General features: G+C 37.6%; 1 protein-coding gene across 1 annotated transcript in view; it reads right to left on the bottom strand.

Annotated features, from left to right (window-relative positions):
- Positions 1 to 2,393: 2,393 nt before the first annotated feature.
- The window catches only part of Pi4kiiialpha (Phosphatidylinositol 4-kinase III alpha), a 50,900-nt gene continuing 37,403 nt past the window's right edge, over positions 2,394 to 15,890 (bottom strand). The window contains exons 27-38 of the mRNA XM_064040700.1: positions 15,314 to 15,495; positions 14,737 to 14,866; positions 14,080 to 14,259; positions 13,495 to 13,615; positions 12,862 to 13,049; positions 11,588 to 11,654; positions 11,207 to 11,328; positions 10,284 to 10,472; positions 8,757 to 8,879; positions 8,136 to 8,259; positions 7,336 to 7,495; positions 2,394 to 6,675 (exon numbers count right to left, since the gene is read on the bottom strand). Of these exons, the coding sequence (XP_063896770.1) occupies positions 6,450 to 6,675; positions 7,336 to 7,495; positions 8,136 to 8,259; positions 8,757 to 8,879; positions 10,284 to 10,472; positions 11,207 to 11,328; positions 11,588 to 11,654; positions 12,862 to 13,049; positions 13,495 to 13,615; positions 14,080 to 14,259; positions 14,737 to 14,866; positions 15,314 to 15,495 (1,812 nt within the window). The 3' untranslated portion in view covers positions 2,394 to 6,449. The remainder of the gene's footprint in view (positions 6,676 to 7,335; positions 7,496 to 8,135; positions 8,260 to 8,756; positions 8,880 to 10,283; positions 10,473 to 11,206; positions 11,329 to 11,587; positions 11,655 to 12,861; positions 13,050 to 13,494; positions 13,616 to 14,079; positions 14,260 to 14,736; positions 14,867 to 15,313; positions 15,496 to 15,890) is intronic.

The raw sequence follows: 15,890 nt of genomic DNA, 5'->3' as shown, positions 1-15,890 counted from the left end.
ACGGGACATATGGATAGCCATTTCCTCTTTGTGAAAAACAGATGTGTTATTTCCATAGGCTGCTATTTATTATATCTCTTTTAAATAAACAGTACAATATTTTAAATCAAATGCAATTCAAAGCTATTTCAAATCCGATTGGTCATTGAACGACTTTCTTTGTTTTCGGAAGTGACATAAAGAGTGAGGTGCTAATTTTCCGAAGATAGTGGTGTGACTATTCGATAAAATAAAGAACTATACAATTCCTACAAACGAATCAGACAGTTATTTTGAACTTAAGTGAAAAACTACCCGATACCTTGGTCTCAACTCTAAGTGGCTTCTGGAGGAGTACTTCGGCTGCGGTCCTTCGACGGCCACCGTCACCGTTCCTGGCCAGTCCATAAATGGGATGGCTGTCATACCTAACCATCACAGGCAGTAGAACCGTTTTCGCAAGTATATAGATTCAGTCCATCATCATGATAACACCAGTGGAACTACACGCGCCGTTCATTTGCTACGGGTACAACTGCCCGCTAATGAGTCATGCAACGCCGGCGCCCGTTCCACCACCCACGCCATTCACGTTCATGGCACCCAACGGGGTTCCCTACCCACCCCCGTTTCCATTCAGGATGAACCCCAGAGCCCCGTGTATGGTACCCACACGGTTCGACCGACCATTTTCGCCACCCGCCCCGTCAGAATTGGTCCCGATTCAAGAAGCTGCCATTATTTATCCAGACATACAGCGAGCTATCGTTACAGAGCTTGATGATAATAGGCCCGATTACAAGGTAGACGATGCGCCAACTACGTCTGATGCGCCAATCAACTTTGCTTCTTGTAAAGAGCGATTCAGCGGCGTTGGTGATGTCCGACCGTTTATTAGTGCCATCCTCAACTATAAGATCTGTAGCGAAATGAAAGATGATTCCGCTCTCCGAAGCTTCCCCTTACTGCTAACAGATGTTGCAGCGATATGGTGGCAATCTAACAAAGCAGAAGTTACTGATTGGAACGAAGCAGTTGAACTTCTGCGGGTCAAATACCGAGCTCGTCCGCAGCCTCATAAAATTTTCCGCCGCCTTGTAACCGCGCACCAGAAAACTGAGCCAACTTCGGTGTTCGTGCAAAAGGTCAGAAGTCTACTCAATCAGCTGCCTCCACATACCCTTACTGAAGACACCCAGCTGGATTTGGTCTTCGGGTTATTGCACCGCCGCATAAGAGAGAAGCTGAACAGGAATGACTGCAACGATTTCTCACAGCTTCTGGAATTTGCTCGACAGGTCGAGGATACATTTGACGACGTGTCCAGCTCGGCGTCTACTGAGGCCCCTGATTCACCCGTGCAGCCCGACACTCCAGTAGAACCGCAACAAACTTCTGTAACTTCGGTGACTCCATCGCCACCTGTAATATCTAAAGGCACTTGCAAAAATTGCAACGTATATGGCCATCTTCTTATACGTATGTGTCGAAAGTTACACCGAGAACAGAAAACTGGGGAAGACACTAAAATGCTCGAAGAGATTAACAAGTTGGATTCGGAGAAATTAAATAGATTGATTTGTTACCGCTGCCGGTCAGCGAACATTGTTCGTTTGAAGTGCCAGAGCTGTTCCATCGAGATTTCAGTGAAGCCTGGAAGGCGTCCATTGCTGACGGTCGACATTTACGACCGCAACTTCGACATCCTTGTAGATACAAGCGCGAAAAATTGCATCGCGTCTACTGATCTGATGACACACTTGATTGCAAATGGACAGGATTTTAACTACGACGATTTGGTTATTTCTGTGAATGGGAAGTTGATGCGTCAAGTGTTTCGCGTGGCGACTGTGGCAGTGTGGGTAGCTGGAGTCATGATTCCGACGTCTTTCGTGAATGTGCCAGACGCAAAAGAGAACGTTCTGGGCATGGATTTTATTTGGAACGCTGGATTGGTGATCGATTTCAGAGGAACTGGGACATGGACTGTTCGAGGCGTGAATGACGAATTTCCTGTACTTTGCGAGAAAAATACCCGTGACGAGGAAGGTGGCTAAAAAGGTTAGTACACCTAACAACTAACTTATACCAGAATCTGGTACTATTCTTCGTGTTCTTCGATCACCAAATGTCGACAGGTTTTGCCATTTCGTCTGTCTGTGTATTTCGAATTTAGTAACCGGCCAAAAAGCTAATTTGTGATTATTCAATGTAAGACTGTGACAGTGTGCTACAATAAATTTTATTTTTTAATAATTTATTGTAATATTGCAGCCGAAATTGTTGGTAGAATTTTAAATTCTCTTATGTACCTAAATGATAACTTTATTTTGGCGTCTTGCCATTTTTCCTGTTGATCGAAGATTTTGCTAATCATTAACTAGGGTTTTTAGGGTGTAAAATAAAACTCAGCATTTACCTTAACCAGATATATTCGTTCAAACAACATGAATTATCCTGAGGAATGTCAGAAATGTACCATTAACAATATAACATTATATACAGAATGTTTCAACACAACACTTATATAGAACTGTATGACTTTCTTCAAGTAGAATCATGAAACGACTTTTTAAGCAAGGATTTTAATTACTTAAAAATTTTGAGAAACATTTAAAAGTTGCCGATAAAATAAACATTTTCCATAAATTGATATACATAATATAGAGTGCATAAATTTTTAAATAGTCATTTTGGAAATCGGTTTACTATTTTTCTTCAGTATTTTTATTACAAACAAATGTCAAATTTCAAATGGGGCAATTTTGCAATTTTAACAGTATGTAATTAGGTAAAATCCTTGCTTACATTATTAACTTTTTAAATAACATCTAGAAATTGGCCTAAAGTCTTCTAAGTACTATTCGTACAATAAATAAAGTTTTTTTTCACTTAGAAAGGTACATAAACATTCAAAACAGCCTAATATATAATTTGATATATTTATAAATATTTGCTTATTATTCATTGATATATTTCTATAGCTATGGTAACATTATCATGATTTAGAATATTACAATTTTGGTTATAGAGGGAGCCACTAACTTTCTTTTAAAAGAGGTCTCCAAAGATTAAATTATTGTTTTTTTTTTTTATATAGGCAGTTATTAGGGCTCCAATCCTTTCAAATGTTGACATAGAAATTCCAAAAACCGGTTGAAAAAATTACAATTAATAAATTAAATCTCCTTCCCCTATTAATTTCCATTCACCATTTTACCTTCTTTTGACATTCAGATAAATAAGTACGATTAAATTGAAACTAATATATTTTAACACTGATCACATAAAACATAGAATAGAATTAAATAAATATTTTTTATTAGAGGAATCAGTTACCGTACCACCACTAGATTTATTCGTGAAAAAAATATGTGAACCAACTTGACAAACCTATTAGTACAATTTCCACATTTTCTAAATATAGACCCCTCCCTTCAATTAGTAGTAATTAAAGTCCAATCACCACCCAATCTACCTTATTTCTTTCACCGTAGAGTTCAAAATCACTAAACATAGTTTGTAAGTTTTTCTCAATGTGCCAATGTATATTTTGCTCAAATATTATAAGCTTTATGTCATAACACACTAGGTTGAGTTTTTATATCAAATAATATTTTTTTATTGTAAAATGATTTTTATTATTTCAGCTTTAAAGTTGAAAATGACGTGTTTAGAATGCAATACTATATTTTTTGGCTTTTAGTAAAACATGAGATGTTTATAAGTTTATGTTTTATTGCGTAGTATCGTAATTAAATTATTATGTGTGTTTAACGCTCTTTCCTATTTAAGATAATCATATTGTATTTTCAATAATAGACCGATCTGACAATAAAAACTATCTTTTTTGGAAATGTTGCATTTTTACTTAAGATCGTAAGAGTAAAAGAAAATTATATCGTAAAATAACGTGAGAGGTAAATCGCATCTAAAATGATCTTTTGGTGTGAATTTAATCATTTTGAACCTGAGTAATAATCAGTCTATTATTGAACTAATTTAATAAGATATTTTAACTTAAAATCTCTCTGTGTTAAATGTAATTTTATCTCGGAAGATGAAATCTCTGATAATATACCTAATAATCGTCTATAATACTCAATTTATGTGTCAAAATACACATTTACTCAATATTTAATCGAAATATTATAAGTATCGTGTAAGTAAAGATCGCGCTAGGCAGAGACGTGTCGCATATTTTTGTCTAGTCTGTAATATTTAACTCTTTGAATTGTTAGATCAATGAATGGAAATAAAGCTCGGATCTCAGGGTAACTTTTGAGTATGGTTTTTCAAAGGGTTAAATAATATACGCTGGCATGATTTGGACTACTTTAAAATATTAATATTTAAGGTTTTTTAAAGTGTTTTATTTGGAGTTTTCTGTAAGCATTACGGATTTTTCGACGCCATTTTCAAAACGTCATAGTGACTTTAAATGCTCAATTTATTTAAGAGTCTGCGCACAAAATGTTAGACATATTATTTGAATTAGTCACAAATATTTTATCGATGTTTAAGCGCAATAGTATGAATTATTGTTTTGTTTTTATAGTCTGTCTAGTGCGATTAGATTTAGGCCATTTAACCTAAGGACGACTAACGCACAATAACATTTTAAAATTCTCTATAAAAAGGCAGATAAAATAGAATTTACTACCGGTGAAGTACCTGGGTCAAAATACTTATCTTATCTATTTCTAAGACCAGGATCAGCCGAGATGACTTTCTACATTTGTAAACGCTCAGTGAAATACTCATGTTAAGTCCACTTTGATCATACGATTTTTTGAGAAAAGGCTAGTGACAGACTTTTGGATAAATGGCCTAAATTAAATAGGTTAGTTGAAACTTTGTGTGAATTTTCAAATATTTACTCATAGTTTGTAAGTGTTGTGAACAAAAATATCGACTCTTTCACTCGATATTTTATTACTATTTAATGTATTCCTATAATTCTATTAAAACTATTCGGTAAGTACAGGAATCCCCAATTTTTATAAATGGTTGTTTGGATCAAAATTGAAATACGGAACCAAGTAACATATTTTCTCGCATTTTTGTAACTCTGTCAATTATACTGATATTTTAACATATCTTATAAAAACAAATTATTTAGTTTTCTATATCTCTCCTATATTATATTTTGGATAACCATTTAAAAGACTTTTTCACTGTGAACGTTTATTTTATATGCATTTTAATTCTACCGAATTGTTTGGGTGTAAAAAAAGGCAGCACCAAGCCGTCAGTGGCATACGCAATATTTTATATTACTTTATAAATTAGTTGAATTCTTAACTGACAATTATATTTTTTTATTACGGAAAACTTATGGAAAATTTCAGGCTTTCAAACAAAGGTCATAGGACATTCAAAACAATACAACTATTATAATTTTCCGTTTAGCTATTTATAAGGTTTTGTTAGCAATGTTTTTGTTATTTAGAAGTTATGAGCACAGCTTTCTGCTTGGTGATGCAAAATTTTAAACCCTATAGATATAAGATGTTTTAAATATTGTAGTAGTGAAAAAAATAATTCGATATACTTCGCAGTGGCAATTTATAATAATATCTACATGTTGTCAATTCATTCGCAAGATAATATTGAATGTGCTTAATAAACTGTCTTTTTGTGTCGTACTTTGGCGTTTTATTTTAATAAATCCAGGTAAAACCACGAGCGGTAACTAGTATCTAACGCTGGATTTCTATAACATATCTGTCCGTTGTTTTTGCAATTAGAGATTAAACATTGACATTAGCTTTGTATAAATAAAAAGGCTTCCTTTTCCTTTCTTTTTTCTTTTCCTTGTAAAGCGCTGGTACTCAGCTACATAGTTGGGAAAAAAGGCTCGCACGATGATTAGCTTTGTCTAAATATAACACATTTCAATTTCGAATCGCAAAATAACAGATAGATAGGTTATATAAATCTGCACTACTGCCAGTATAGCTTACCAATATCATCACTCGACAATCGCGTATGAATAGTGATAAGAGACAATGTCTAGAAGTCAAATATTAAAGTGGCTATCGAAGGCTTTGAGAAACTTTATTTAGAGAGTAATTGATGGCAAGAATAAGTATGACATGATGTCCATATTATGTTACCGTCCATATTAGGTAGGTAAAAACGGTAATATACTATAGGGACACCTTTCCACGCGGTCGGTTAAACCCAAAGTAAGCGAGCCTGTGTTATGGGATATTTATAACATTCAGCACACAGCCAACAAATATAGTCATCGCAAAAATGTTGTCTGTACCGGGAACCAACCCTTGCACCCTCTGCTTAGCAGTGCTATATAATAACCATTGCACCATCAGGGTCTTAAAACAAAAACTATATAAAAAAAATATCACGCAACATGAAACGCAGAATTCAAAACATTTATTTCACCATCAACAAAAGGCTGAAAAGTTCACATTTACCTTCAAAAATTAACCAAAAAAAAACCTTTTTTAATACGGTATCTGATTTTGATAATACTGTATCATGTCATATGTCCTAGTTCTGAAGTTCAGGAAGGAATTCCTTATGACTGAAAGCATATAGGCTGCTGCTTCCTTCTCCGTGGAATTCGGCGCGAATCGGGAACGTAGAAGGCGGATAGTCTGACCTCGGAAGCATGGTAGTCCTGTGTCTAGCATTAGGGATACCATTGATATTATTGCTTCTTGGTAGGGTCTGGAAAAGAAGAAAAATATATTCTTAGGCGGGCATTACTAAAACTTTTTGGATGATTTCTATAGTTTCTGTATGGTCAAGTTGCTATAAGTGCGCAATCCCATTTGCTAGTATGTAACAAGCTAGTTGACAGTTGCTAGTAGCTGCAACAATTGTTACTTGTGCAAAGCGCCTTAGGCGGACAAAAGAACTAGGTCCAGATTTAAATAAAATTTTGTTCAAGTCTGAATTTAAAGGTTTCAGACACTGATACTTATCGACGCCACGACGCCACAAATCATCAAATGACCCCTCCCGCTGTGGGTTAGCAGCGGTGAGGGAGTGTTAGACTCTTACTGACTACGATCCGTCATGTTCCGTCGTAGGCCTTTTATGTACCAGGGCCGCGGTAACTCGCGCGAACAATCCCGCAGCCCCGGCAATCCCTTCTAGATCCATCTTACCTCCCATCATCATAGAAATCTCAATATTCAACATAATTCCGGCCCTATTACAACTAATACACGGTTGATATTCACCTGACAGCGAGGAAGGCCTGCACACACAGTTCACAGAACCATCTGAAGGGCGGGGCTTCCATCTTGCCTCCCATCACCATCACCATCTCGTCAGTCAGCCTAATTTCCACCTTATTACAACTGACACAAGGTTAATATTCACCTGACAGCAAGGAAGGCTTGCACACACAGTTCGCAGAACCACCTAAAGGGTGGGGCTTCCATCTTGCCGCCCATCACCATCACCATCTCGTCAGTCAGCTTGATGTCAGGCTCGAAGCCGAGGTTACCTCCAGGGGATGACTCGAACATGAAGCCGAAATCTGGAAGGTGAGGGGTTTAGATTAAACAGGTTGCTATAAGAGAGAATTATAAATGTTTAGGTAACCCTGTCTGCTTATTTATATTTATTGAACTTATTTATTTATTGCAACAATACAATGGTACATCAGGCAATTGCATAAACATATTTTTTTAATGCAAATAAATGCTGAAATGTAAAGTATTCTTAATATATATTGTAAGTGTTTCGTTCAAAAAGCACGTTAAATTGGTGGGCCCCAAATACCATTTCAATATCATTTTGCAGTCGTTCTTGTAATCAGAAGCCAGAAAGCCTGATAACCAAGGCTGCCCAGATTGTCAGAGCTGAGGAGTTCGGATAGGCATTCGGTCAGTATTAAACATTGGTATACTTATAGCTACTTTAGCCGACCGACCCCAAAGCAGTTGGGAAAACCTTGAAAACTGTTAAGAACGAAAGAAATAAAAAAGGCACAACACAAGACATAACATAGAATAAAAATACAACAATAACAAAATATTGCGCCAAATAGATCCAGTTCCAGACAGCTAGCACCTGACGCTGGTTTCCAACTGAACCTATGAGGAGTTGCAGGTTTCAATCGGCATGAAAAGCTAAAAAAACAAACTTTAACAAAGTTATCGTAATAAATAAATTACCGATATGTATAATATGTCCGTCGACGTCTAACATGATGTTGCCGTTGTGTCTGTCCTTGATCTGCAACAGGAAGCCGATCACACTGTACGCTGCCATCGATGTCACGAAGCAACGACGCGCTGCCTGCAATCAACATTATCATCATGTTATGATAATCACATTATGTTATCCCTTACTTGGGGCTCTCAGAAAGCTTTTCTACTCCTTTATACACGTAGATACTTCCTGTGAATTTGTCTACATGGAATAGTTGCTTTGGGTAAGTTTATACTGAAAACTTAAATTTCAGAAACGAATTCAGAAAGATAAAGTTCCCATATTTTTTTTACATGACTTAAACAATATCAAAAACTGAAAATCTACAAAAATATAATTTGACTTAAAAATACACTCACCCCAAAATGAACGTGTTTTTGGAAGTTATGCTTTTTGACTAACAGTTGCCAACACTCTATAGGGTGAATTTAAATTTTTCGTTTATCGTCACAGTTAAATAGTGCAACTCACCACAAGAGTCATCACTATTTATCTTCCTCTTATCGTTTGAGCTGCAGATTTAATCGCCTAACAAGCTATAATATTAGAGTTTTTTCGACCTCTCCACTATGTATCTAGCTTACCTGAAACTCCCTGGTGGTCTCGTCTCCGTACTTCTTGATGAAGTACTCGTACATGCCGATGTCGGTCTGTCGCCCGAGCTGGTCGCGAGACTTCGCGTTCGGCACGCATTCTATTACGCCACACTGCAAGCATTCACAGAGGAATTATAGGTAACTCTAAAGAGTATTATTGTTTAAAACTTAAATTGTGAAAGACATGCTTATGTAAAAATATTTTCAGCTGTGGTTTGAAGATATTTCGGGTAATGTAACAGAGCATTTAGAAATAAATTAATCGCATTTAGAGCAATTTTGCTATAACCAGGCCTCTGTCACTCTCTGTACTTGCGCGCGATAAATGCCTACCGCTCGCTGGGTTACCGGTAGCCCCACGCGGCACAGGGCTTTCAATAGCCACACGCGCCGCGCGCGTTCCAATATTATTATTTTTATTTCGTGGCATGTTATGCTGTTGGTTTTTATTAGGTTTTTTAAGCTACCTAAAAAACTGATGGATTATTTTGAATTGTGTTGGTTTATATGCTACTATTGTAAGATTTAGAAACATTTTATATTTATGAACTTATTTAGCAATTCTATTATTTTTTTTATAAATAAATGCTTATCTACTTTATGATTTTAACAACAGAGATCATTAGGTACTTATTTTACTTTAGATAACTACTTAGTTATATGAACTGTATTGTGAGTTTTGTAGCTCAAAACACATCTCGAGTGTAAGTAGATATAGTTCTGGCGTAAGTAGATATGGTTCAACTTAATGACGACTCGGAACATTACGCGTGTCGCTACGCAGAAACCAATTTTAGGTATGTATCAACACTCGACGGAGTTGTACCATATGGGGTATGAAAAATGTCGAAAAATAGTTGGAAACCGCCTTTGATTTTGACGAAAGCTTTACTTAAGTACTTACCTATGCTTACGTATTAGGTAATATTTTGCAATATGTACCCATACTCCATTTTAGTAGGCAATACAATAGTTAACTAAAGAAAAATATTCTTGATATTACTTTTTAGTTAAAAACTCCGTTTTAAAAAAAGCTAATTTAAAATAAGTGTAACTTTGTTTTCCTACTTAAATATTAATAAATTGTAAGTAGCAACCCTTAGCACGGCCACGGCACGGTTGCGGTCACTGAACTGTGCGCTATCGCATTGGAATAACAATCAAGCGCTCGAGCTTTTAAGGTTCATTTTATAACGCAGCTAGGAATTTGTAGGTAGTTGGGGAACTTGTAGGTGCTTATAACAGTAGGTATGGACTTTTTTGTATGGAGTGATTTATCTGTTACGTAGTAACTATTATATAATCTGTGCTATAACTGCCAAATGTGGTATCACTTATTTGCAACCCAGCTTTCTTAATTATATCATTTCGATAAAAAAGTTTATTTTTACACACAATAACATTGTTTTTGCATACCAATTATAACAGACTTAAAAAAATACGCTCTCATCCAAGGCCGTCCCCATTCGAGAACGTTCCCAAATGAGGACGTCCTTATTTAAGTACAATACTCACTCCAGGTGCAGTGGCGACGACCTTATACGGGAACAGATATAAATCGAGCCCAACTTGTTGGAAAATGTTCTTGAACAAGGATATAACTTGTAAAGCTAGCATGTCTTGTCGTACGTCATCTCCGACTTTGAATATGGCGGCCTGCCATACTTCTGACGCTATGCCTGTATATCTGTCTTTGCCTTCTTCCTGTAAGACGAAATGGGTTTTTAATATTTTTAACTAATTATTATTATTCTGAATTTTGAGTTATTACACTGAATATATTTTTTTACCACGGGTCGATCACAAAACACACAGTGAAAAAATTTGGATTTCGTCAAGGTAAAGTAACCTTTGTGAAGACAAAATAAAGAGTTGTTCAAATCATTCGGTATTCATAAATCTAAGTTTATCTTACATGGAAAAAAGGGCCTGTTTCAGATGAATGAATCTCATAGTTCGTGCGCGAAAGATGCTGAAAAAGGGCTATTATAGGGATTTCTATTAACACAATGACTTATGGATAGTGTATAGTAATAGATTATTGTCTGAATTATTTACAAGGTTTACAGAGAGTTTGCAATCTTCACACGACAAACTTACGAGTACAAGTTCAGCTGTAGAACGACGGGGTCCGACGTTAAAGTATTTTAGGAGGCTCTGTTGTAAACCATAAAATTACTTCCCTCTATGTATAAATTATTATGTTTGTGAAGCTTGCTTATGTGTCTCATTGAATGCGACGGACCAATTTGAAAAAAAATTTCAGAGCTAGATAGGCCATTTATCGAGGAAGGCTCTGAGCTTCTTTTTATCCCCCTAGATTTAAGTCCCCTTTGGACGCAGTTGAAATTGCTGGTAGAAGCTAGTATAATATAATAATCATAGGTACAATTTAGACCTTATTAGCAAATCCATCCAATTTTTAACAATTGACTTACCGAAGGTAAATCTTCGCCGGAAGATATAGCCATAGCGATAGCTTCCATCTCATCAATACCGTACTTCCGTACTCTGAACCGCGCCAGGTAAGGGGCTTTCGCTGCACTCTGCATAGGTGTACCTAAAAAAAGTATTATTATATATACTACTTACAATGTTTTCTATGTCTTTTGATGGTCTTAATATTGGGTTACTGTGATATGAAGGAAATGAGATTTTCTTTGTTTGGGAGATTTTGCTTAGTTTTTAGACCAGTAATATAAAATAAAACAAATCAAAACACTGACTATCTTGGTTGTCGACTATCTCATATAGTAATTATTACCCAGTAAATATTTTTCGTTAATCATAAGATAACCATATTTTTCTTTTTATCTTACCACTCTTGTAGTCGATGTCAACCACCATAGAATCCGGATTTGAAGGCAAATAACATCCGGGTTGAACCTGAAACAGATAATATAATCCATAAACTACATTCGATAGATAACAAAATTTTTAACTTTTTGTGGCAACACAGCAACATTAGTTGAAGTGGCAACAAATATATTTTACCTCAAATGGTTGTCAAACTTAGTTCCTATTTCTCCCACCTCTGCCATAAAATACTCTCACCCCCGCACTCGGAGACATTTAATGATTACTTAAGTCACTCCTTAGTGACAGATTCTCATAGGAATTCTGCATTAAAGAACGGCTTAAGTAACCATTAAATGTCTCTGAGTGTGTCCATAATTCCTAAAACTGACCTTAACATTCTTCAAAGCCTCCAAACAAGCTCGTTTCCTCTCGGCGCCCTTCGGGTAAGGTCGGATAACTCCGCTGATGTTCGTGATCTGACTGAAGAAGTCGAACTCGCGCTCGTAGAACGCTTTCGCGGGACCAGATAGATGGTCCACTATGTTCTTTGATAGGACTGTCTAAATTGAGCCCCTTCGGGTAAGATCGGCTATTTCCGCTGCTGTTCGTGATCTGGCTATTACGGGTAGTCAGAAGCCAGAAAGTCTGACAACCAGTCTTACTAAAGGTTGCCTAGGTAACTTGGTTTTAGGAGGTCAGACAGTCACTCCTTGCCAAACACTAGTACTTACATGGATCCAGAGATACTGGGCGCCGACCCCAACATAGTTTTGCAAAGGCTAGGCAAATGATGATTTTGATCAAGAATACAGCTTTTTTTTCTAAAACTGACCTTAACATTCTTCAAAGCCTCCAAGCAGGCTCGTTTCCTCTCGGCGCCCTTCGGGTAAGGTCGGATAACTCCGCTGATGTTCGTGATCTGACTGAAGAAGTCGAACTCTCGCTCGTAGAACGCTTTAGCGGGACCCGATAGATGGTCCACTATGTTCTTTGTAAGGCTTTCTAGGATGTCCCTATTCGGTTAAGATCGGCTATTTCCGCTGCTGTTCGTGATCTGGCTATTACGGGTAGTCAGAAGCCAGAAAGTCTGACAACCAGTCTTACTAAAGGTTGCCTAGGTAACTTGGTTTTAGGAGGTCAGACAGTCGCTCCTTGTAAAACACTGGTACTTACATGCATCCAGAGATACTGGGCGCCGACCCTGACATAAGGAAAAGGCTAGGCAGATGATGATTTTGATCAAGATCACACCTAGCTCGGCGCCTATAATGCATTTTTTTTTCCTAAAACTGACCTTAACATTCTTCAAAGCCTCCAAGCAGGCTCGTTTCCTCTCGGCGCCCTTCGGGTAAGGTCGGATAACTCCGCTGATGTTCGTGATCTGACTGAAGAAGTCGAACTCTCGCTCGTAGAACGCTTTAGCGGGACCAGATAAGTGGTCCACTATGTTCTTTGTTAGGCTTTCTAGGATGTCGAATAATGCTGGAGGGGAAAAAAGAGGGCTTTTTAGTCACTTTTTTTTCCTGATTGTAATCTAGTTCAGAAGCTAACTGTTCAATTGTGTGTCAGTAGCTAGTCAATGAAACAACGGAACTTACAAGATATCTTAGCTATAAATGCGATATTTACTTTGTTTTTCTGTCCTACTATACCGCCAAAACTACTACACCTAATTTAATGAATTTTAGAAGACAGATAGTTAAAAGCCGGAGGCAAGACATAGGCAACTTTGTCGTGGTGCGAAAAGTAGAACCCTCGGGACCGCGGGTGAAAAATATAAATACATCACTTTCAATTTTATATTTCAATAAAAACGAAACAAGTGAATTAAATTCAATAAAAGCTAATGAAGCATTTCACTATAGACATGATCTTTGTCAAAATCGAGTATATTATTCAAAATAATATTAAGAGGTATAATACTTACAATCTTTATTATGCATTTCTTCATCCGTATATAAGTTGGTGTGCATATTCCAAATGAGCTGGTGAGCTACCACTTGTGACTTCTTCGCTAAAGACTTTATTAATTCCGCTACATAGCCCATCTGGAAAGAGAAACGTGTCAAAGCAATTAATACTTTATGACTGTTAAGTTAAACCAGTCATTATGTATCACGTATTTCCGTATATATCCCGATCCTGTGTTTATAACATTGACATTCGACACATTAGTTAAGGAAGAACTTATTTATCTTCATTCGCATAGTATTGGCTAAATTAGCCTTATTCTTAACACATTAAGTTATAAATATAAGTTCCACATATAAATGGGCCAAAAGAAGTCTTATAGTAAAATCGTAATTTGTAATACTTGAATAATGTTAGGACTGTTTCCATCAGCTCCTGCATGCTTCAGACATTATTCGATTCAAAATCGACCTTATTTCAATGGCATCAAGATTTATTTCCATTAGCCTATTAAGGTAATATTCCATCACCATCTAAGCCAGATAATAAAAAAACAAAAGAACTTTAGCCCTATAAAATTAAGGTACAATTTTCCACTCACAGTGTCATGTCGTAAAGCCTGCACCAACTGCGGTATATACAACAGTACGGCAGAAGACGGATATGACGTCAGCGTACTAACAGCCGCCTGCGCAGAGAGAGGATGCGGCGGGTACTGTCGACTGAAGTACGAGAGGGCTTCCACTGGTGTTACTCGGGCCCAGGTTATCATGTGGACGAGCTGTAAGGAAATGTAAATGAATATGAAAAGAATTATTAAAATAAATAAATGTTATAAAAGCACAAAATAATCTTCAAATTCCAAAATTAGCAAAACTATTAACTTTTGACTGCTTTTACAGTGAGCTTATAAGCTCGGTTTATTTTACACGCAGCAAAAAAATTAGACACGACAGAAAATCTGTTTTCGATCGCTCCGTGGAACAAGTTTGTCCTTGTTTCAAAAGGCTCGTTAAATTTGTGGGTCCCGTCAGTCATTTTTATATCTTTTGCCGTTGATACGTACAGTCAGCAGTCAGAAAGTTTGAGAACCGTGGTTACGAAGGGGTATCGGGATGCCCAAATATTTGAGTCTGATAGGCAGTCACTGTAGTCGGCAATTTAGACTACACTGTTGCTCAGCTGCCTGTTTAGACTGAAAGCTAAGTCCCAACATATTTGGCAAAGGGCTAGGCAGATGATAATTGCAGCAACTTACCTCATGAGCATCGCTAAGTAGAGTATCAGTAGTGACAAGATACTTGAGCGCTTGCGGTACGTGGCACACGGCAGTTGGTTGAGCTTGCACCTTGCGACGTATCTCCGCTACTATGCCTTCGTTTTTCAGCCTAAAATGTAGGAGCATAAGGTTCAATTTCGTTTTGAAGGACAAATAATATTGGGTATTAAAATATTCATGAAAAATTGGCATTGCGATTAAAGGAGCGCTACGGTTGTATATAGAGTACGGTACGGTTGTAAACATACTTTGTGCATTTTTTTAAATTTACTTATAGTTTTTTTTTATTATTATAAAAAGGCGTTTTAAAATTTTATTATCAAAGAAAAGATTAATCAGACAAACAAAAACAGTTGATTAAAAAATGCTAAAAGATGGATAGTTGCACTACTTATTTCTTGACAGGTCAAACAGGTACAGTTGTCACCAAACTCAATGGGCCAATCGCTGCGCATTTTTAGCTATCATCGGACGGGTATAGGCCAAATGCATATACTTGAGCTCGGATATAAGTCACAAACCGCCAAAAAGTTTAATAACAAAATATTTAACTTACCTCTCAGGCAAGAACACAGCGAGTGTAGGACTAATATCCCAGGCAAGCTTGGCGTAGTCCCGCCAAGTCCTGTCAGTGTTGGGCTTGGACCGCCACGTGGCGATGTTGTCCTCGCCCGGCACCGCCTGCTCGGGTCTGCCGTGAGGGTTGTGCCAAGTCACTAGGAACTCGATCTCTACTGCCTAGGAATGAAGAAACAACATGTTCAAGAACACAGCGAGTGTAGGACTAATATCCCAGGCAAGCTTGGCGTAGTCCCGCCAAGTCCTGTCAGTGTTGGGCTTGGACCGCCACGTGGCGATGTTGTCCTCGCCCGGCACCGCCTGCTCGGGTCTGCCGTGAGGGTTGTGCCAAGTCACTAGGAACTCGATCTCTACTGCCTAGGAATGAAGAAACAACATGTTCAAGAACACAGCGAGTGTAGGACTAATATCCCAGGCAAGCTTGGCGTAGTCCCGCCAAGTCCTGTCAGTGTTGGGCTTGGACCGCCACGTGGCGATGTTGTCCTCGCCCGGCACCGCCTGCTCGGGTCTGCCGTGAGGGTTGTGCCAAGTCACTAGGAACTCGATCTCTACTG

The sequence above is a fragment of the Helicoverpa armigera genome, chromosome 22, assembly GCF_030705265.1.
Source record: "Helicoverpa armigera isolate CAAS_96S chromosome 22, ASM3070526v1, whole genome shotgun sequence".
NCBI classification, from domain to species: Eukaryota; Metazoa; Arthropoda; class Insecta; order Lepidoptera; family Noctuidae; genus Helicoverpa; species Helicoverpa armigera.
The sequence above is the reverse complement of the archived record's forward strand: the minus strand, read 5'-3'. Positions and strand labels throughout refer to the sequence as shown.